The sequence below is a fragment of the Calliphora vicina genome, chromosome 4, assembly GCF_958450345.1.
Source record: "Calliphora vicina chromosome 4, idCalVici1.1, whole genome shotgun sequence".
Classification (NCBI taxonomy): Eukaryota; Metazoa; Arthropoda; class Insecta; order Diptera; family Calliphoridae; genus Calliphora; species Calliphora vicina.
Window position 1 is genome coordinate 88,102,329 of NC_088783.1, and position 22,880 is coordinate 88,125,208.

General features: G+C 34.1%; 3 protein-coding genes across 4 annotated transcripts in view; 2 read left to right on the plus strand and 1 right to left on the minus strand.

Moving 5' to 3' along the window:
• Positions 1 to 1,685: 1,685 nt before the first annotated feature.
• On the plus strand, positions 1,686 to 3,531 carry LOC135956636 (delta(3,5)-Delta(2,4)-dienoyl-CoA isomerase, mitochondrial). The gene is made up of 5 exons (XM_065507183.1): positions 1,686 to 1,841; positions 2,017 to 2,179; positions 2,242 to 2,330; positions 2,641 to 3,176; positions 3,357 to 3,531. The coding sequence occupies exons 1-5, from the start codon at positions 1,787 to 1,789 to the stop codon at positions 3,453 to 3,455; spliced, it is 942 nt and encodes a 313-aa protein (XP_065363255.1). The 5' UTR covers positions 1,686 to 1,786; the 3' UTR covers positions 3,456 to 3,531.
• LOC135956635 (transcriptional adapter 1-like) lies at positions 3,441 to 4,605 on the minus strand. The gene is made up of 2 exons (XM_065507182.1): positions 3,713 to 4,605; positions 3,441 to 3,650 (listed from the first exon to the last, which is right to left on the minus strand). The coding sequence occupies exons 1-2, from the start codon at positions 4,546 to 4,548 to the stop codon at positions 3,524 to 3,526; spliced, it is 963 nt and encodes a 320-aa protein (XP_065363254.1). The 5' UTR covers positions 4,549 to 4,605; the 3' UTR covers positions 3,441 to 3,523.
• A 1,920-nt stretch (positions 4,606 to 6,525) lies between these two features.
• The window catches only part of LOC135958884 (general transcription factor 3C polypeptide 1), a 149,244-nt gene continuing 132,889 nt past the window's right edge, over positions 6,526 to 22,880 (plus strand). The window contains exons 1-4 of one of the 2 annotated variants that reach the window (XM_065509822.1): positions 6,526 to 6,680; positions 6,743 to 6,939; positions 17,570 to 17,709; positions 17,771 to 17,980. In XM_065509822.1, coding sequence (XP_065365894.1) covers positions 6,596 to 6,680; positions 6,743 to 6,939; positions 17,570 to 17,709; positions 17,771 to 17,980 — 632 coding nt within the window. In that variant the 5' untranslated portion in view covers positions 6,526 to 6,595. Of the gene's footprint in view, positions 6,681 to 6,742; positions 6,940 to 17,569; positions 17,710 to 17,770; positions 17,981 to 22,880 lie in introns of those variants that run through there. The other variant, XM_065509823.1, reaches the window with a different exon arrangement.

Sequence of the window (22,880 nt, forward strand, 5' to 3'; positions counted from 1 at the left end):
GACCTTGGATATTAGTAACAATTTTATTTATTAAAACTAATGAAATTGCTATTTTACGATAACGATAAGCATTAGTGGCCATTTGTACTATTTTCTTTTACAAAAATACATAAAATAAGTTAAAAATATAATTATTATTTTACCAACTTCTGGTAAATTTTTTAAAAAATATTTATTGGCAACTTTATTTGTCTTCACTTGTATGAAAGTGTCGAACCTAAATTCATTAGGCAGTGAACAAGGCTAATTCATACAAGGTGGTGTCAGTTCTACAAAAACAGCGATTGGTCTTAACAAATATCAAAAAACCAAAATGAAAAATTAAACAAATAAGTATTTAAACTTAATATAGTGTATATAATTGAATAGTGAGGGCTTTACTTATTTATGTAAACAATAAATATTTTGTTAATAAGCTTAGAATATGTAGATATTTAAATATAAAAACAAGCTTTGACAGTTGTTAGAACCAAAAAGCGAAAAAAAAATGATCAGCTGTTTGACTGACTCCACCTTGTATAAATTCGCCTTGGCAGTGAGCTGCAAGTGGCTGCATGTGTGATTGTGTTAGTGCAAAAGTGTGCATGAATTGTGTTTTTCGAACTGTTACTTGCATGTGTAAACGCTATGTTATATTAAATTATAATTAAAACTTTAAAAATTAAAAAAAATTTTAAATATCCTAATACTTTGTAGGGTATCTTTTGCTATATTTTAGTGCCTGTACGATTTTAAATGAAGCGTTGATATTCTGTGCACTGACAGTGTTACCCAATTTTTTTATTTGTAGATAAAGGCAATTAAAATTATATCATATTTTCTGATAGCACACACAATATAAAAATAGCATTTTAAAATATTTCGAAAACATCAACTTTCTAAAACTAATGAATAAAATTTTAGTACGATGGTGTACGATTTTAAGTGACATTCACTGTACATATATACGATATGGCTGCAACCAGGGTTGATTTTTATTGTTTAATTGGTTAATCTTATTTGTTGAACTTCACAATCAGGAAAATAATAAAACGGAACAAAAAGAAAAAAATTAGTATAAAGAGAAATCTGAAAAAGACACGAAAATAACACAAATCGAGTTTATTTGTACACCACTAGCCAAACAAACAAAAAGAGACGTCGAAAAAGCAACGTTGTAAAAGTCATCATGTAAATGCTATGTTAGAATATTAAAAAAAAGTGGCAAACCATAAAGTTTGGAAAATAATAAGCAGGTTTTTATTTTAAAGTTGTTTTTAAAAAGAACCGACTTTGGTGTTTGACTATGATTATGGGCCTTAATTTTTATAGAAAAAAATTTAATTTTGTGTAGAAAGAGCATTATTTTATACACATTTATTTTTTTTACCATATACTAGAAAAATGTAAGTGTACCAAACTGCAGGCTATTATTTTATTTTTGTTATTGTATGAATATTTGGTTTTTGTATTCTGTTGTAATTAAATATTTTTTTAACAATCTCAAAGGTCGACTATTTCGATTATTCGATTTTTATCGACTATTAAATTTTTTTCAATTATTCGACTCTTGATAACTTAATCGAGTGTTCGACTTTTTTCCGACCAAAAAGTCGATTGTTCGAACGATCTACTTATAGAACCCTATACGACAATTGTTTTATTTCGGAATTACTTGAAAAGTCGTATTTAACTGTAGTAGATCCATTGATTCATATTTATATCAACGCTACAATACGTTCCACAACATATAAGAATAAAGATATAAATAATTAATTTTAATTTTTATACTTGTATTATATATAAAATGTTTTTAAGGAATTTAAAAGGGCCCAGTGCATTTCCATATCGTAACTTATTGAGTAAGTTGGTATTCCAAAAAAAATATATTTGTATATGAATGTACTACATACAGCATACTTTGTACCCATTATAAGCTCGGACATTGTTAAAATAGTACCGGTTCAAAGTTCAGTATTTACTTTATCGTATTGATGAAAACAATATTGAGAATAAATTGAACATTATAAATTACAGCAAGCACAACCACACGCATGATGTCAGCCAAAATGTTGCCTGAAAGTAATACCGATACCCCAACATACAAGACGTTGTCCGTTACAACTCCAAAACCATTTGTTTTTCATGTCGAATTGAATAGACCACAGCGTTATAATGCTTTCAACAAGGAGATGTGGATGTAAGTATAGTTGAGGAATTTATTAAATTCACATACAATTAATTTTTATATCTTTTACACAGCGAAATCAAAAACTGTTTTGAAAGTTTAAGTTCTAACCCAGATTGTAGATCGATTGTTTTGTCTGCATCTGGAAAACATTTTACAGCAGGTTTGTTCAACTTTCTATTTAATTAATTAACTACATTTTCATAGTACATTTATAAAACTGACTGTGGAAAATAGTGGAACCTCAATAATTTTGGTTCCACTATTACAATTTTTCGCCTTGTCTGCAAAAGGTGTAATTTTCGGAATTTTTTATATGACTATTTCAGAGCATTGATTGTCTATATTCCTATTCCAAGTTGATTACTGATTGCTAAGTATCATTTATTAGGCTTTGACCAACATAAAAAATGTTGAAATTTCTATCTGTAATATAAAAAATAAACTGACTCTTCTGATAAAATTTCTTTTAGGCATCGATTTGACTGACATGTTGAAATTAGGTCAAGATCTCGCAGAAATGGATGATGTTGCTCGGAAAGGTATATATCTTGAGCGTCTTATACGATTGTACCAGGATTCAATGAGTGCCATGGAAAATTGCCCTAAACCCGTCATATCAGCGATACACTCTGCCTGCATTGGAGCTGGTATTGACATGATTACAGCAACAGATATCCGTTACTGCACACAAGACGCATTTTTCTCTGTAAAAGAAGTGGAAATTGGCATGGCAGCTGATGTTGGGACATTACAACGTTTCCCCAAAGCTATTGGCAGCCAATCATTGGCCCGCGAATTATGTTACACAGGACGTCGTTTTGAAAGTTCGGAGGCTTTCAACTGTGGATTAGTCAGTAAAGTTTTCCCAGATAAAGAATCTTTAGTGAACGGTGCCCTGGCCTTAGCTGAGAACATCGCAGAAAAAAGTCCAATTGCAGTACAGGCTACTAAGCAAAATGTTGTTTACTCACAAAGTCGTCCTAATCAATTGGGTTTGGATCACATTGTAAGTACATAAATTAGCTACTGCTAAATTATATTTTAACACCAAAAAAATACTCTGAACAACTAGTGTTTCTCAAATGTAGTATATAGTACATAAAAAAATGTGTCGTTGGTTGTTCAGAGTATGTTTTTTGTTATGAACAAAGACATAAATATTTATGAATGAAAATTTTTATTTTAGCGCGAAATGAACAAATTGTACCTTCAATCTGAAGACTTTGCAGTTGCTGCTGCCGCCCAATTAACTAAAGGAGAAAAACCAACATTTTCAAAGTTATAAAAATTATTTATTACTAAGATTAGTATTTGTCTTTAAATGATTTGTAAATTTTTAAATAAATATGTATTTCAATGCATCATCTGTGTCAATCTTTCCATATTTATTGCATAAACAGAATGAGAGGCTATTAAATTGCGATCCGAAAATGCTCTTTGACAATCTGTAAGAGTAATTTCCTTAGTATCTTTGGGATATCTGTAAAACAAAATATTTAGTTGTCATTTATACGAGAATACTTTTTAATAAAATGTAATTACACTTCTTCGCAAGCTGACAAAAAAGTAACGTCATCATTAGATCTGCGCATAAAATTTGGTGATGTAATTTCTTTATCTAGTTCTAAAGGTCCATCATCCTGTTTTTGTCGTGTAACTGTATTACGCACTGAAGGGTCTTTTAGAGAAGCACCAACATCGTAATAGAAAGATCCCTCCCCGGTTACTTTGTAATGTTCTTTTTTCATAATTACTGCAGAGATCAGATTTTTTAGTAAAACTTGCACAGCCATTGCAACATATTCCGCGACATTGTCTTCCACATTAACTAAACCAGATTCCCACGCACCAATGAGAAACCGACCTAAAATAAAGCCTGCATCTGGCAGGAATAATTCTTGGACGCAATATCGTTGCGTTGGTAGAATTTGTACATTTGCCTCGGTTCCCATTGCCGGTCTTATCAACTTCATTGTGTCTTCCATAATAAAGTCCAAGAAATCGTAAGGCTCAAATGTAACTTTATCATTTGATATTCGAGAACTTTTCTTTCGCTTAGCTTTACGGCTGCCACTACTACTGTTCGTGCCAATTGTTGTACCAGAAATTCCCATTGACATACCGCCGCCACTGGTCGGACTTGGTTCTTGTGGCATCTGAAATGCGTCGATCTTATTAAGTATCGCAATTAGAAATTGATTGTGTAAATGCATTTTTTCAGGCGTTAAAAATTTCCGAGATTCATAGTCGAATTGCTCCTTAGACCATTTATGTCGGAACCAAAGCTTCATATTAGCCAAGTATTTTTGTCCATTGTCGCCCAATGCCGACATTAAAGAATTTTTCGCAATAACAACTTTATCACTTAAATCATTCATTGTTGTTAATTTTAATAAAACATCAAAATCTTGAACACAAACAATAAACTAGTGTTGCCGTTTTGTTATTTTATTTTTTTTGTTACATTTCAGTAAAATCATTTTACATAACTTTTTAGCTAGTGATGTGTACGTGACGTGATATTCTAATGTCAAGTGTGTGCCACTATCGAGCTTAATTATATTAAATTTTCGCGAGTGAATCAAAATTAAACAGCGCTCGTCCCACTTGATATATATTTATATTGTATATGTTTATCGTTCTAATTAAATGCCATGGATAATTTTCGAAATAACACTTTTGTGAAATAATGCTGACATATTATATATTAGTATAAAAGGCATTTCCGAGCACTTTCAAATATTACCCAGAATTATAATCCAGTATAGTAGATATTTACAGTTGTATATAAAAACTTTAAATATTTAAAATTCATAAGTTTTCAAGAAATAGTCAACTTTTCGACCTTTTTCAAATTTTAGAAAGTCGATTTTTTTTATTTAAATCGACTAGTTTCAACTTTACCACATATTAAATAATATTATCACTTTTGCTTCTTAAGCTAAGTACACACGGTTGTCATATTCTTACAAAATTGTCAGAAAATGTTCAATAATTGGTTAACACCCATATGTTTCAACATAAGTTCTCATGGTTGTGTTAACCATTTTCTGAGCATGTTCCTGACAATCTGACAACCGTGTGTACGTAGCTTAATAGAATAAAATTCATAAAATAGTATACAAATTTGCATTACTAAAAGGGAGGTCAGACGGCATGTATTGCTTGTGTTTTGTGCCATGTATTAGGACATTTTTACACATGTAAACATATACATACCGTGTGATCCATATGAAACTTTGTGTATGTAAAATACATGTGTATTACTCGTGACATTTTTGAAATTAGAGCATGTTCTATTTTTGTGTGTATAACAGTGTTGTATTTTGAAATACAACACTGTTTGAGTGCAAAATAAAAAAACAAAACAAAATAGAGTAAAGAAAAATCATAACAAAATAAGTTTCATCGCATTAAATATAATTATTGTTATTTAAAAATGTTTTAAATAAATATATTGTTAAAAACAACAAACATATAAACTAATAGAGGTTATGTCACATGCAATTACATATGTACGTTTGAACGTGGAAATTATGAATCGTATGTATAACGGGAATTTTGACATACACATGGAATTCCATATGTATCGAATACATGTCCCAATACACAAGCAATACATGCCGTCTGACCCCCCTATAATTTGACATTTTTATTACCAAACAGTTCTAAAAGTTCCTGCAATTTGAGTATATACGGTTTGTCTAAAGCTGGCCACACACGGGTGATTTGTGAGTGCGATTTGTTCGTGTTCGACTTGTTGGGGCTGTGCGCGCACAAAATCTCAAGTAATTGAAAATTTTCAATCACAAATTAGGCGAACAAATCATTCCGTGTGTGGCCAGATTAAAACTTTAAGGTTTTATAGAACCCTACTTTATTTATATCAGAGTTTTTATATCAGAGTTTTTTTAAAAAAAAAAAACATTTTCTTATCAATAAAGCTGGCAGCATTGAATTTTTTACATTGTTCGATACCAAGATGTATTGAATATACCTTGGTTCGATTCGACACTTCGATAAAGTTATCCCAAAAACGGTGGAAAAGTCGTCTGTAAAAAAAGTCGATTTAAATTATTGAATTTCAAACAAATAATTTTTATTAATTTTTGACAACTAATATTATTTATGGTTGAATTTATATTAAGAACATAACTCCAAAAAAGTCGGTTAAAAATATAAGAAAAGTTAACTTTTCATTGATTAGAAAGTCGAATGGTCAACTGACTAAATCGACAAGTCAACTTTCTGTCACAAGATTAAACTCCACCCTAATATACAGCTGACAGCTTATTATTGAATTGAATTTTTTGAGAAAACAAAAACAAGCATTTGTTTGTAAATCAATTCAATAGAACCACTATTTAAAGTATTTTGTGATTCGAAACAAATTGATGGTTATTTATTCATAACATTACACTAAAGATGAACATCTCCAACAGAGGATCTTTGCAACGTGTTATTTTGGATGAAATAGCGTTAGAAGGTTTGGAGGGTATAACATTGGAAAGTAAGTGTCCCAAATCTAAACAATCATTATTGTATTCAACTTTTTACGTATTTACATTTCAGCATTATGGGTATATTTAAGTAAATCACTAAATGTGAAACAGCCACTCACTAATCAATTAAAAGAAAATGTATGGAATTTTATATTGGGAGTTCAACAGCATCTTCAATTCTTTGAATTGCCAGAAGAACGCAACACAGTCAATTTATTCGATCGCTATAAATTTGTGGATAACGATTTAGGTGTTCCTCTTTCTCCGGTAAGTTTTCCTAATGTTATTTATTTTTTCCTGCTGTGACTCACAAAGTTTATGTACTTTGGGATATTTAAAAATGTTTGAAGTTACAGATCTGAATCTCTAAATTTTTTATCTTTTACATATCCTTTTTAAAACGTAATAGCTATGGGCATTAGAGTGGGAAGATTTGTAAGGATAAACGTTTGTCAATATTGTGTCATCGATTTTTCGATAGCTTTTGACTTGAGGAAAACAATTTTCACTACGACATATCAAAAAAATAATTTTCGAGGCGAGGGTTTCCTTTTACCTTATGTAATAAATTTGTCTTTTTGAGATCTTCTAGAAATCCCCAGGTGTTTATTCCTAGAATCTTTAGGCAGATTTTTGAGAGATCTTTTGAAGTTAGGATTGTTTGCTGATGGAATTGCTTGCTCATACCTTCGCATATTTTCGTCTTAAACTTCTGAATTACTTTACCTACCCTAGATTAAAGACTTTATGACTTATACTTACCTATTTAAACTTATTTTGGTTTTGCTTTAAGCAGGAATTGACAGCCCTTGGCCGAGTGAACTCGGATCATTCCGGTGCGTAGAACCGGCTGTCGTGGGAATGATTTAATGTATGTATATTTGGCTGGGGAGCAAATTTTGTTTGTGTGAATTCTAAAGCATTTGAGTTTAAAATTAAATGTTTCTATTTTTATTTACAGAAATTTTGATTCTCACTCAAGCACGACTATATAACAAGGCAATAATTCCACTTTTTAGTTTTTTGACCTGTTATTAAGATTTTAATAACATGTTTAGTTCCACTATTATAGAAAATCGCAAAAGTACCGTTAAAAGTATAACTTGTAGATTGTCACATATTTAGGAACATTTACTGTATCAAATTTAATGTTTCTAGCAAAGTATAACAAGTAGTCCGACTCTTTGACAACAGTACATAACTCTATATATATTTTTTCATTTTCATTTATTTATTGTATCTGCATTACTTAATGAACTAACAATAAGTAGTTAAAATTTTATATCTAATAACTATTATTTAATTAGTCCAGCCAGTGCCGGACGAATTTTTTTTATTCATGGTTGTTTTGATTAAATTGGCATTCTTCCTTCTAGACTTTGGATTAGGTCTGCTCTGTCCCTCCTTCTTAATTATAAGTTCATATAAGTTAAGCCACGGTTATCTAATAAGTTGCGGGCCAGTGGGTTTGGGTGAATTTCAAGTTTTTTAAAAATATTTTTCTACATTTTTCGTGATCTCATGTTTTTACATGGGGCCATATAGGTTTTATGATCATGCTATAAAATAGAAGTTTACAATCTAAAATAAGCTTTTGATGTATGAGTACGATTGTTAGTTGGCATGAAGCTGGGGACTCCAGCTTCAATGAGTTGCAGAGTGCTTAAAAAGTCACCTTTAACCTTAAATGTTCGACCAGTTAAATAGCTTTCCAATAGCTTATGTGTGTTTGCGGGTAAATTTTGACTCAATTTGTATATTAAACCGTCATGCCATACTTTATCAAATGCTTGAGAAATATCGATGAAGAGAGCGGAACAATATTTCTTTTCCTCAAACGCTTTTCTTACAATATTTACAAGTCTATGAATCCAAATTGATGATTCGGAATACAATTGTTTTCAACTAACATCGGGTACAACTTGTTCATGAGTATCTTCTCAAATAGCTTAGATATATTAGACAATAGGCTGATTGGTCTGTATGATTCTACTTTTGTCTGATCTTTTCCCGGCTTAGGTATCATGGTAACCAGTGAAATCTTCCATTCTGGAGGATAATATTGAAGGCGTAATACAGCATTAAAAATAAAAAGAATTATTTTTATTGCTATCCGGGATGGAGCTGTACATCCCAGGTAACACTGTGCAAAAAATTTCGTATCATCGCCTCAAGCCTCAACAACTCCGATGGGAAATGAAAGTTCACCATTAACTTAACAAAACTGCCAAAGGGTTTTGCAAAGTTAGCTCGAATTTCATTTTTATGGCCTCTTGAAGTTGGGCTATTTTTTACCATATTTTGCACTATGAGTGAAAATTGAGAAAAATAAACCTATGAATATATAAAAATATTTAATGGAATGTAATTGTGCGTACTTATTGTTGCATTGAATCCAATGTGGAAAAATATATTTTTTCCTTTATTTCAACAAATGGTGGGCGGTAAAGGCGTAGTCAAATATAAAGAAATTGTCAATTTTGGATTAAAATGCACTACATGACATTTATTGTCTTTTTCAGATAAATTTAAAACTATTCTAGATCAAATGAATCTGAAATTCTAGTGAATACAACAATTTATTTTGAGAATGTGATATGAATATTTTGAAAAAAAAACGATTTTTAAGATTTTTTATGTTTTATTAAAAAAATGGCTTTAAAAAGTTTTATTGCAACTGGAACTCAAGATATAAAGGAAAAAATACATTTTTACACATTGGATTCAATAATAATAATTATAATTCCTTTTAACAAATATTGATGTAAATACTTGTTTAAACTAAAGTTTGTTTTAGTTTAAACAAGTAAGAAAGTATGGTCGGTCAAGCCCGACCATATAATACCCTACACTAAGTAAAAGAGCAAAAACATTTTTCTTTTAAAATTTCGATAATATATATCTTTGAGTGATTTTCGGAAGTGGGCCTTATATGGGGGCTATGACCAATTATGGACCGATGACCATAAAATTAGGTCGTGTGATTTATGTCTATATGAAAGTTTACTATGTTGAATTTTGTGAGTATGCCAACATTTTTAAGCGATTTATGCACGTTAAAGTGATTTTCGGAAGCGGGTCTATATGGGAGCTATGACTAATTATGGACCGATCGTAACAAAATTTGGTGACATGAATTTTGTATATATAAAACTTATTTGGAGCGCAATTTGTGGAGATACATTTATAAATTAAACATTTATGACCGATAAAGTCCAATTTCGGATGGGGCCTAGGTGAAATAATGGACCGATTTTAGCCAGTTTCAATAGGCTTGGTCCTTGGGCCGAAAAAATAATATGTACCAAATTTGATCGACATATCTTAAAAATTGCGACCTGTACTCTGCGCACAATGTTTACATGGACAGCCAGCCAGCCGACCAGCCAGCCATACGGACGGACGGACATCGTTTAATCGACTCAGAAAGTGATGCTAAGTCGATCGGTATACTTTAAGGTGGGTGTTGGACTAATATTTTTGGGTGTTACAAACATCTGCACAAACGCATAATACCCTCCCCACTATGGTGGTGTAGGGTATAAAATTATCCCAATATAAGATCATGATTGTATTGATTGCCGTTTTTTGTTCTTACTGATTTTGTCAATACCAGGTGCTTTCTTGGAGTTTAAATCAACAATATGCTTTTCGATATCTCGAATCTCAAAACGTAGGGGTACGGCTGCTCCATAGTGGGATACAACAGGTGGCAACTCAATAGTTTCATTTGATGTGTTCGGGGTAAATACTTGCTTTAAATGATTAACAAACAGATTTCCTTTTTCAGTATCATTTCTTGCCCAACCAGCACTTGAATTTCTCAAGCGGCTTACATATGACAGGTCTTTTAAAACTTTTTGTAGCTCACCATAGTGATTAATCCGATTGCGAGGTTGCGTCCAGATTTTCTAGATATTTATTCAAAGATTCCATTTTTCGAATTTCCAAGAGCTTTTTAAGTATTTTTGTGCAATCTTTTAGCTTTGATTTGAGTTGGGGGGATCTGTGCAATTGCCACTCTCTTTGAACTTTTCGTTTTTCATTTAAGAGTCGTTCGACATCTGCAGAATAAATTCTATTATATCTGATTTGTCGGCGGGTTTGGGTAGCATGTTGGGCAACCAGTTTGAGATTTTTATCGAAATTGATAAGAGAGTGATCGATGTTTTCTGGTGTTCTTATTTCTCTTGATTTGTGCAAAATAGAAACTTTTTAACAATGAAAGTGTGCTAAAAGTGTTTAAAAAAAATATAGAATTTTATGTTTTTAAGTAATAATGTGTAAAAAAAACGTTATTTTATTAAAAATTAATAGTTAAAATTTCAAGACATTTCATTTGTTTACATTTCTCTGAGCTCACAAGATACCCGTATATGTATACTTTGGTTTCTTGGTTCATTCATAGAGAATACACATAAACCGGAAAGTCTCTTGTCAAATACCTAACTCAGTTGTCAAAAACCTAAATGGTGAGAATGTATTAGTAAATAAAACTATGTGAAAACAAAAACAACACTCGTATGTGTAACTTTTTTGAGTAATTTATTTGTTTGAGTTTGTTTTTATTTGTTGTTAGAGTAAAACGCGTGTGTCTATGTTGAGTGTTACAAAAGAACTGAAAAATCTTATTTATTCCCTCATCTTACTTGCTACTACATTATACTGAAACAACCGTTAGGTTAGGTTAGGTGGGTTGCTCGCAAGTTAGCGAGTTCACTCGGAGGCCTTGCGGCCCATTGTGGTACCCTTAGAAGTACTATTCCCTTATGCTGAAAATGTCACACATAAAGTGAGAATAGTTTCCCTCCCTAGTTTCGTCTATTATGTGATTTCTGTGGTCCCTATGGGAACCAGCCGGTACTTCTAATAAACCCAATCATATTCACTAGTGACACATCCCTGAGACAGTCCAGATCATGGAAAAGAGCTCTACCAAGATGTAGTAGTCTATGCTCTTGTAAGGCTGGGCATTCACATAGAAGGTGCTGTACCGATTCCTCCTCCTCTTCATCTAAACAACTTCTACAATAGCCATAACGTGGGTAACCCATACGTTCCGACATATGTCCAATCATGCAGTGCCCAGTAATTATACCCGTGAGAAGTCTAATCGAATTCCTACTAAGAGACAAAAGAGTCTTAGTTCTATCCTCTGTCAGATTGGGCCAGAGCATTCTGGATATTCTACAAGTGATGATATTTGACCACCTGAGTTCCGTCTCGCTCAAAGCCCATTTATCTATCAATTTTGATACTGTCACCAAGGGAGTGTGAATATCCCTTTGCGCAAGAGATACGTCCAGGGACGACCCGTTGGTTGCGCACTCATCAGATACTTCATTTCCCCGGATGCCCGCATGTCCTGGAACCCATATCAACTCCACGTGATGTTGTGTCAGTTGTGCCAGTGATTTGATACAATTGAGAAGACATTTCGACCTAATCACGTTGGAGTTAAGAGCCTTGATTGATGCCAGGCTGTCCAAGTAGATATGTATGGTCGAATTTTCGAGATTCAGTTCCCGGATTCTTCTCGCGGCTGTATCAATAGCATAAATCTCTGCCTGGAAAACCGTGCAGGTATCGGGTAATCGAAGAGACATCAAAAGGTCCAGCTCATCTGAGAAGATTCCCGAGCCCGTGCCTCTTTCTGTCTTTGAACCATCAGTATAGATTGAGATCACGTCATCTCTTAGGACAGAGTTCGCGGCCCAATCATCCCTTGTCGGTATTCTGATCCTAAATGTTCTATCAAAATTCGGTGTGGGTATTATATAATCCGTTTCCCTCCCTATGATTGGCCTGCCTATCAACCGTTACTTTAATAGTGATGCTAAAACCAAATGGTTATTCTATTTACAACACCTTTCCTGAATAAACATTCCACTTAACCAATATTAAAATAAATCAATTCAAAAATATAGAAATCAATCAAAAATATACATAAATCAAAAGTTGCAAAAACATAAAATAAAAATTATTATATAAGTCCAAATTGGATTGTAAAATTTCCATATACATCAGCTGGAACGCCTTTTGTAAAGATGTCAGCTAGCATTCTCCTAGTATCCAAATAATCGAGTCTGACTTCTCCATTGTCCAATTTCTCGCGTATAAACTTTATTCGGATGTCAACATGCTTTGTTCTTGATGAATATGAGTTGTTCTGTGCAATTTGAATAGCACTTTTGTTGTCACTATATAAATTCATTGATTCTGAAGGATTTTTAACTAAATCCCGTTCAAGTCGTCGAAGCCATATACATTCTTGAATCGCTGATACTATCGCCATAAACTCAGCCTCAGTTGAAGAGAGTGCCACCGTACGTTGTCTTTTAGAACCCCAGGATACTGCTGCGCCATGCATAGTGAAGATATAACCAGTAGTAGAGCGTCTATCATCAATGCTTCCAGCCCAATCGGCATCACAGTAACCAGTAAGTCCTTCGGATTTGTTGTTGTAGACTAGGCCTTTATCAATGGTGCCCTTTAGGTACCTCATTACACGCTTTACTGCCGACCAATGTGCCCTCCCTGGATTGTTGTTAAAACGACTGAGCATGTTCACGATATAGCAAATATCTGGTCTTGTATTTTGAGCTGCGTATAGTAAGCAACCAACAGCTTCCATATAAGGAACATTTCTCATTTCCTCTTTCTCCTTCTCAGATTTCGGACACATTTCAACAGACAGCTTTTGGTTTACATCCACTGGTGAACATACTGGATTACAGTCATACATTGAAAATCTTCTTAACACGTCTTCAATATATTTGGATTGATCTATTTTCATCGTACCACCGGACTTCGTAATTCTCATTCCCAGGACTGAAGAAGCTTCTCCTAAATCTTTCATCCGAAAATGTTTGGACAGCTTATCCTTAAGTTTGTTCGTCATGTTGATATTGTTGGAAAATACTAACACGTCATCCACATAAATGGCCACATATAAAATATTATCATTATCAGTATTGAAGTATACACACTGATCGGTTTCGCTTCTTTTTAGGCCAAATTCAAGTAGTATACTATTTAGAGTTGTGTTCCAAACACGGCTGGATTGTTTCAATCCATATAGGGCCTTCTTCAAATGACAAACACGGTTACTTCCATCCTTGTAACCATCAGGTTGTTCCATACAAATATCCTGATCAAGATCCCCATTCAGAAATGCAGTTACTGCGTCAAGTTGATGGACGTGTAAACCAAATTTAACAGACAATGCAATTAGAAATCTTATTGATGAATAGCGAACTACTGGAGCAAAAGTCTCATAATAATCAATGCCCTTTTGTTGACTACAGCCTTGTACAACAAGTCTCGCTTTATGACGGATTTTGTTACCACTGGCATCATACTTTGTCTTGAATATCCACTTGCATTTTATTGGCCTCCTTTCAGAAGAAGGATTAGCTAATGTCCACGTCTTATTTAAGGCTAGTGAATTCATTTCATCATCCATTGCTGCACGCCACTGTTTAGCTTCTTTAGATTTCAAGGCTTCTTCGACTGTAACAGGATCACCTGACACAAAACTAGTTGCACAAAAATTGTATTCTTCACCAGATTTTGCTGCTATTCGTTCAGAGCGGCGGACTCTAACATTTTCGGAAGACAGGTTCTCAACACAATGCTCTTCAATCGCATCCTCAAAATTTAGGCTATCTTCCGAGTTAACATCATATTCCACTTTAAGACTGTCAGTTGATACATTGCCCATCTCATCAACTGCTTGAACATCTTTGATCTCAGTCGGCAATTCATTCTCAATACTGGATGGCAATTCATTTACGTTACTGGATGGCAATTCAACAATCAATTCCTCCGCTGAATTGGCATTATCCTTTACGCTTTCGACTACAATATTCGGAACATTATTAGTAAAGTCTACATCATTACTACATACCTGATCTTCCATGAAAACAACATCACGGCTGACCATTATCTTTCTCGTAGCTGGATCGTACAATCTGTATGCCTTGGCCTCCATACCATAACCAACGAAAATACATGGTATGGACTTCGGCTCTAATTTGGAACGCTTCACCTTGGGAGTATGTACAAATGCCTTGCATCCAAAAACACGAATATGGTTAAGGCTTGGCTTCCTACCAGACCATAGCTCCTCTGGACAAACTGAGTGTTTTCTGCATGGTATTCTATTCAACAAATATGCTGCAGTCACAGATGCTTCAGCCCAAAATTTCACGTCAAGACCAGAATCTATTAACATACATCTAACTCGGTCGATGATAGTACGGTTAAGGCGTTCTGAAACGCCATTCTGTTCTGGGGTATATGGTGCCGTCTTTTGATGAATAATCCCGCAATCATTAAATAACTTCTGGAATGAGTTGTTTATATACTCAGTGCCATTGTCTGATCGAAAAATTTTAATTTTATTTGAGCACTGGTTTTCAGCCATAGTTTTAAATTTCTTAAATTCATCGAAAACTTCAGATTTTCTTTTTATCGGCGATAAAAACACTTTACGAGAGTAATCGTCCACAAATATCACAATAAATCGTGCACCAGAAAACGATTTGGTTTTAAATGGTCCCATTACATCTGAATGTACAATTTCCAAAACCTCCTTTGCACGATGACCATCTTCCTTAAATGAATTTCTCACTTGTTTGCCTAGAATACAAACTTCACACTGATCTAAATTCGTTTGAAAATTAAATTCATGATCATTTTTTATCTTCCTTAGAATTTCATCGCAAATATGACCAAAACGACGATGCCATAGCTGAGCATCATTTTTAACGATTAAAGCTTGCTGTGTTTTTTCCTGGGAAACGCAATTTAATTTGTACAAGTTGTTACACAAACTTGCTGTTGCCATGAGTACATTGTCACCATCGAAAATTTCACAATGATTCTGCTCAAAAATTACTCGTTTTCCGTTTGCTGTTAATTGCCTGACTGACAACAAATTTGCACAAAGCTGCGGAACATACTCAACGTCTTTTATAACGGTTCTTATTTCCCCTCCATCAGTAGACAAAAATACGCTTGCATCACCAACACATTCAACCGACAGTTTGTTGTTGTTAGCCACAATTACTTCTTTACCATGAGATGCTCTCTCGTTGTCAAGTATTGTCTTTGTTCTCGACATATGTGTTGTTGCGCCTGAATCGATGTACCATTCATCTGCGTCGACGTCACTTGACGTAAACAGTGACGCTAACAGAATTCTCTCGCTCGACTTTTTTTTCTGCTGCTTTGATCCGTTACTATTTGAGTTTGCATTTTGAACGTTTGGACAATTTTTTATAAAGTGACCTTCCTTTTTACAACCATGACACTTGAACTTTTTTGGCTTTTGATATTTCTTATATGAAACTAATGCATTCTCCTCCCTTTTTATAGGGTTATCGAATTTTGCATCTTGTAAAAGCAAATTCTTCACCATGTCCACAGTTAATTTCGTTTTAGAATTCTCAACAGCCAAAACAAGTGAACGGAAATCCTCCGGCAGACCTGCCAACATCAAGGATGCAACCAGCTCATCATCAATATTCAGTCCGGTATTTTTAACCTTTAAGGAAGTCATAACCATTATGTTGACGTACTCTTCCATTGAGTCAAAATCAGCCAATTTAAGTTGTACCAACTGCTTCAATAGTTCAACCTTTCTAGACAGACCAGTATCCTCAAATGCACACATCAAAGCTTGCCAAGCTTCCTTTGCCGTTGTTGAATTTGCTATATGTGCAAAATTATTCGGCTCTATCATCAACGTTAATTCTGCGAATGCACGTTCATTCATATCAACGTCAACCACACTGGAACCTTCATTTAAACCCGCTTCAACAATTTTCCAACAATTTTTCAATACTAAGTACGATTTAGCATGACGCTTCCAAATATCAAAATTTTCGCGACCACGCAATTTCTCAAATGGAAATGATAAACTCGTTGCCATTTTTTAATCGTTTCACACTTTTTATTAAAAATATTTCAATTGTTCATTTATTTAAATGTTCTATAAAAAAAATTCCTTTTCTTCTTTACTTTCACTGTGTACAAAGGCCCATAACCTGTTGTTAGAGTAAAACGCGTGTGTCTATGTTGAGTGTTACAAAAGAACTGAAAAATCTTATTTATTCCCTCATCTTACTTGCTACTACATTATACTGAAACAACCGTTACTTTAATAGTGATGCTAAAACCAAATGGTTATTCTATTTACAACATTATTTCTCTATGGGTTCATTCATAGACAAACACAATGCGTTATTGCAGCCTGAGCATATCATCTTTGTACAGTTTTCGACACCAAGTGAAGACCAGATGCTCTACTGGCAAACTGGTCTAATAAAATAAAAATGCAGAAAGTCGGGAAATATTTGGACCCTTGAAAATTTAATTTTCCAATACGAATACCTCCTAAGCTATATGAGATAATAGATAGATACGATAAGGTTTTATATAGTGCTGAACGAGGAGATTATTTATATGTAATTTTTTTGAAATCAGAATCCAAACGAAAGAAGAAATATAATCGTTTTAAAAATTTAGCATACCCGAGCTGGCCACGCCCCTCGTGCGCCAGGGGATAATAAATGCTTTTCTGCTTTTTCACTAGGCCAAGTACTCTACATTGTGAATACCGCTAATGTAGAGTACTTGGCCTGGTAAAGTAGTAAAAGAGCACATTAGCACAAATCAAAAACAAAATACATTAGAAATATAAATGTTTGTCCATAAATAGCTGTTCTGATTTTATATGATACATGAAATATGAAACAAATCATAAAAAACTTAAATGAGTACCGTTTTATCCTTTGAACCAGATCACCGAATATAAACGGTATCTTAGAATGAATTTAACTTTTATTTTAGTTGGGAACTAAAGTACGTATTTCCATTATTTTATTTACAGGAGGAATGTCCATTCGTCCGTTACAATTGTGTTCCAATATCAGACGGGAACATTTTAGGATCTTGTCAATGGTACAAGGAACGCAAACATATACCATTTAAAATAATAATGGATCTCAATATTGAAGCTGTACATAAAATGTATGTATTAAATTTAATAGTTATATGATTGATTTATTTAACGATTTTTTTATTATCTTAGTTGGGGGAATAAGTTTATAATTGTTGCATCACAAGAGTTACGTTACAATGCATTAACTCCCGAAAATGTAACGCGTCCGAAGGAATTAACTCCAATTCAGTATTGCATTTGGGAAGCTATTGGTCGAGCTCGTTATAATGGCGAAACTACATCAGGAGTATGGTCTTTAACGCACTTTTGCAAAGATCCTACAATTGTCTTTTATATAAAGTAAGTAAAATACCATAACATAGAATACAAGGAAACTATTTTGTTAAGATTCTAGTACAATGTTCATAAATATATCGTCGTCCCGTAGTTATCTTCCCGTATATCACAAAATCAAAAAATATTATTACAAAACAAATTTATTTTATGTCAAAACTTGTTTTGTTTACCTTTTTAGATTCAAAAAAAGTTTATAAGATCTGTTAAAAGTACAACAAAACGGGTAGCTCCAGAGTGCATTCGATCAATCACAACCATTTGCCACGTGCATACATTTGGAGCATTAGCGCTACCATTACACTTTTGTCCCCCAAGACATTAGTTTGCTATTGTTTGCTGCACTATTAATTTTACATATAAATAGACTTTGGGATGTTTTGTTTTTATCTGTTTTTTTTTTTTGGGGGTTTTGTGTGTACTTTGGCTAAGCAAGTATGTGTGCTTATATGCCAGTGCTGTTTGTGTCAATACTTGACATTATACATACTTAATGACAGGAAAAAAAAAAACATAGTTGTATTTATTTGAGTCTGACGGTTTAGAATAGTATATAGCAACAAAATTTAGATTTATAACTATTGCGTGGAAAACCAAAATTAGATTCGCCTGAGGATAATTCCGAAGGTGTAGAATACAGCTGTTATTGTGTGAAGAGTATTTAATGAGATTACAATTCAATATCACATATGTTTATAAAGCTTAAAAGCTCTTTGTATAGAGTGAGTTTCTTGGTTTTCAGCAAATCCATTAGACTATTGTAGTTACTGAAGAAGGCAAACCCTTGCCTTTGATAATTGAATTTGGTGCAATGAAAAATTGCATGATTATCATCGTCAATTACATTACAAATTTCGCATAGATCTGAGGCTATTGATCCAATCATTTTGAGGAATGGCTTGTTGAATGTATGACCAGTTAAAAGTCTGTTGATAATTTTAATTTGAGATGGCGAAAGATTACTATTACTGAACCAGTGAGATTTCGGCAATTCTGGGAACAGGTCATGGAAGCACCTTCCAGATTGTTGAGTTTTATATTCAATGTCCCATTGATTCCAAAGAAGTTTATACATTTCCGCATAAGCATCCTTTAGGGATAGCTGAGGTCTTATAATGCAGCCAACGGAGGCGGCATGCTTAGCAAAGTAATCCGCCAGTTCGTTGGGAGGTATAGCGACATGTGCTGGTGTCCAGATGAATAGAATGGAATTTAGATTAGAATTTTCAATCTTTTTTATGATTTTTGAAACAAGAAAATTGAAGGAAGTGTTGTGTCTGAGTAATAGGCACGCATTTTTGCTGTCAGTAAAAATTGCTGATTGGGAATAGCCATCTTCTATGATGATATCGATCGCCTTGTCAATTGCGTAGAGTTCTCCAGTTAAAGAGGAAACTTTGTTGGGAATTCTAAACATAAAGTTGTGGTTGCAGGAAATGTTACACACTGCGCAGCCAGTGCTGTCAGGCATCACAGAGGCATCAGTGGCAAAAATTGCGTATCCTTCGCTTTTAAGATGACGTATTTTTTCACAGAAAAACGATCTTATGACCTCAATAGGGGTGTTGTTTTTTGATGAAGGAAAGTTGTTTAGGGATATGGAGATCTTTGCAGATACCATGGGTGTAATGTCCGTACAGGTGTTTTCGAAGATATTTTTGAAGAGTAGATAAGTGTGGCCTAGACTTTATTTTCTTGTTGGGTTTTGGGCAATGAGGCGGTACGAGTCGGGATTAAACATTTTCATTTTTAAAAGTTCCTTAGCGGCTAAGTAGAGAGCTCTCTGAGAAGGTGGTAGTGTGAGAGATAAGGCATAAATGATGTGCGTAGGCGTTGATGGATTAAGACCCAGACTCCTGCGAAGCATGTTATTTTGAAGCGTCATTATTTTTTTATTTATATATCTGGGAGCATGAGCCGTCGAGGATCTTGCATATTCAGTCTTCGAAAAGACAAGGGACTTGGAGAGATTTATCGCAATGTTTGGCATCAGACCACCTTTAAAGGAAGTAACCATTTTGATAGCATTACAAGCAGCTTTGGATTTTTCGACAACAGAATCGTAATGTTCCTTGAGCGATAAACTATTTCTAATATATCTGCCCAAAAATTTGAAACAGTTGACATTCATTATTGGATTGTTGTTAAAGAAAACTGAAACATTGCGCTTAGTACCTTTAGCCATATATAGAGCAGCAGTTTTTTGATAATTTATATGGAGATTAAGCGATTTAGAGATATCATGAAAAAGGTTCAGTTTGTTTTGCAGACGACGAACAGAGGTATCAAAATCACGGTGAGTGGACATAATTACAAAATCATCAGCAAATTGAAAAATTTGTGTGTCCTCATCAGCAATTTGGTGTAATTTTAAAGTATAGATGTTAAACAGGAGTGGACTCAAGCAGCTGCCCTGTGGTAGGCCATTAAAAATGTCAATTTTGCTATTGCCAAGAATCAGTACACGATGGCGGAGGAATTCATAGATCCAAGATGTCCAATGAAGTGGCATATTGAGTTCACCAATAGTTGCATGTAGAGTATCAAGTTTCACACAGTCATATGCCCTTGATATGTCAAGTGTAACAAGAGTAACCTTGCAGTTGGCTTCCTTTGCGACGGTAATTGCATGTAAAAGATCATTAATACAACACGAAGCAGACCGGTGCTTGCGATATGCATAAGATCTCATTGGAAGTATGTTATTCTCGGACAAGAAGTTGGTAATTCTCTCCTTAAGCATTAGGTTGATGGTTTTCACTAAAACAGATATTAGTGCGATAGGTCGAAAATATGTGAAATTATCCAAGTCCTTATTCACCTTTGGAATGGGAGCGATGCGAATTTGTCTCCAGGAGTCACGAATTACACACTGTTTGCACAGATTGTTGAAAGCCAACAATAGAGAGTGTTTGGCAGTTGTTGAGAGACTTCTCAACATCTCATAAGAAATATTGTCAGGACCAGCCGCAGAAGATTTAGTTTTATTGAGTAAGACAGCTAAGAGTTCAGCATTTGTGAAGGGATCATCCATAGTAAAATTGGGTAAAGTTATTTGGCAGGTTGCATTATCAGGTACTTGACCCTTGAGATGTTCCAGAAATGCTAGGTTGTTGTTAGGGTTCCATTTTGAGTGTGTGTTATGACTAGAAGAAGATCTACATGCATTTATGAACCTAAAAAAGGACTTAGTACCAGGTATATTGTTAAGTTCTTCAGTTTTTTCTACAAATGATTTTCTTTTAGCAATTTTAACATCCGTTTGAAATTGTTTAATAGCTTGTGCTAAATTTAAAGCATTTTGAGAATTTTTAAGAAGATTGAATTTTTGTTGTGCCACAGTCTTTAGCCGGAAGGATTTGTCAACAGACTGATTCCACCAATATTTAGGAGTTCTCGAGGAATTTTCCTGAATTTGGATTTTAGAATTTGAGATTAACGTATTCATTTCCAATTCTATGTGGTCGAAATTGGGAAGGAATGATGAATTTCCAATGTCCTTTAAAAGTTTTCTTTTGGAAAGAAAGAATTTGTTGTTTGGTTTATTGTTGTTGATGTTTATATGTATTGGGTAATGGTGGCTACCTCCAATGGTTGACTGCATGACATTCCATTCCATATTGAGAAAAGTATTGGTGAATGTTAAATCGAGTACTGATCCATGACAGTGGGGATCTACAAGTGATGCCTTAAAGGTGATGTTTCCATCGTTGAGAGGATGAAATCCTGAGTCATCAATCAATGCCCTGATAGAATTTCTGCGTGGAGAATTGATAGAGTCGCCAAAAGATTGAGATCTCGCATTGAAGTCACCGCCAAGTATGACATTTTGTTTGGTGTCTAGAAAGATTAGTAGTTTTTTCATCTCAATTTCAAATTGTTTGGCTTTCACTGATTGTGCTAAAGTGAGGTTTTTTGATGTTTTTTGTTTCGCAAATTATTACTTCCAAGGAAGATGAAAAAGGAACTTGTGTTATAGAAATATGTTTGCTTACCATGATGGCAACACCTCCAAAGCTGTTGTTACTCCTTTTCTTCATCAGTATGCTGTGATTTATGAAACGAGCATTTGAATTATCATCGGCGAAGTTTAAAATCTCACATAGAAGGCATATGTCTATGTTATACTTGTTCATGTAATATTCAAGATCATTTTTGTTTCTGGTAAGGCTTTGAATGTTGTACTGCAGTAGGTTAACCATTTACATTAAGAAAAATAAGTTTTTGAGGAGATAATGAAGTATATTATTGAAAGTGAAGAGGTGAATTTGAATTTTGAAACTTTCCAAGATATTTTGGCCATCGTTGTAGTTGACCTGAGATAAAAGATTTGAGAGTAACGTTAGAAAACTGTTCATAGTTCGCTCAATTTCTGTAACTTTAAAGTATCCCGGATGGTTATAAGCTGTTGTTGAAGGGACAATTGTTGTCGGTTGAAGTTGGGGGAAATTATGTTTGGGTCGAGCAGCAGCAATTTTGCTGTATTTAATTTTGGTAACTCTTCTATTTATTTCATCCTCATAATTTCTCATACATTTCTCAGCCTTCTGGGGGAGGGATGGGAAATTTGTAGAATAGTTCTCCTCAGATAGAAGTTGGTAGTAGTTTTGGTTGAGGGCATATTTTTGTACCACTTCCTTCCTTGATAGGTTGGAAAGTGCCATAAGTTCCCTTATATCGTTTTCCTTCTTCCAGGTAGGGCATTTTCGAGAGTCGTGTGAGACATGTTCTCTTGAATTGCAGTTGATGCAGCATTTTTCTTCGCATTCTGGATCACATATGGTTGTGCTAAGACACTTTTCACACTTTTGGCCCTCACAATTGGATGGACATATTAGGATTTTCCCGCAGTCAAGACATTTCTTTCTAGATCTGCATCTCATGGCAATATGACCTAGTCTGCCGC

What these genes read in the sequence shown, in the direction of transcription:
- LOC135956636 (XM_065507183.1), top strand. Translation starts at nt 1,787, where the DNA reads ATGTTTTTAAGGAATTTAAAAGGGCCCAGTGCATTTCCATATCGTAAC. An exon ending in TCCATATCGTAACTTATTGA is followed by an intron (nt 1,842 to 2,016) that starts GTAAGTTGGTAT and finishes TATAAATTACAG; the next exon opens with CAAGCACAACCACACGCATG. An exon ending in TTCAACAAGGAGATGTGGAT is followed by an intron (nt 2,180 to 2,241) that starts GTAAGTATAGTT and finishes TCTTTTACACAG; the next exon opens with CGAAATCAAAAACTGTTTTG.
- LOC135956635 (XM_065507182.1), bottom strand. Translation starts at nt 4,548, where the DNA reads ATGAATGATTTAAGTGATAAAGTTGTTATTGCGAAAAATTCTTTAATG. An exon ending in TTGTCAGCTTGCGAAGAAGT is followed by an intron (nt 3,651 to 3,712) that starts GTAATTACATTT and finishes TTTGTTTTACAG; the next exon opens with ATATCCCAAAGATACTAAGG.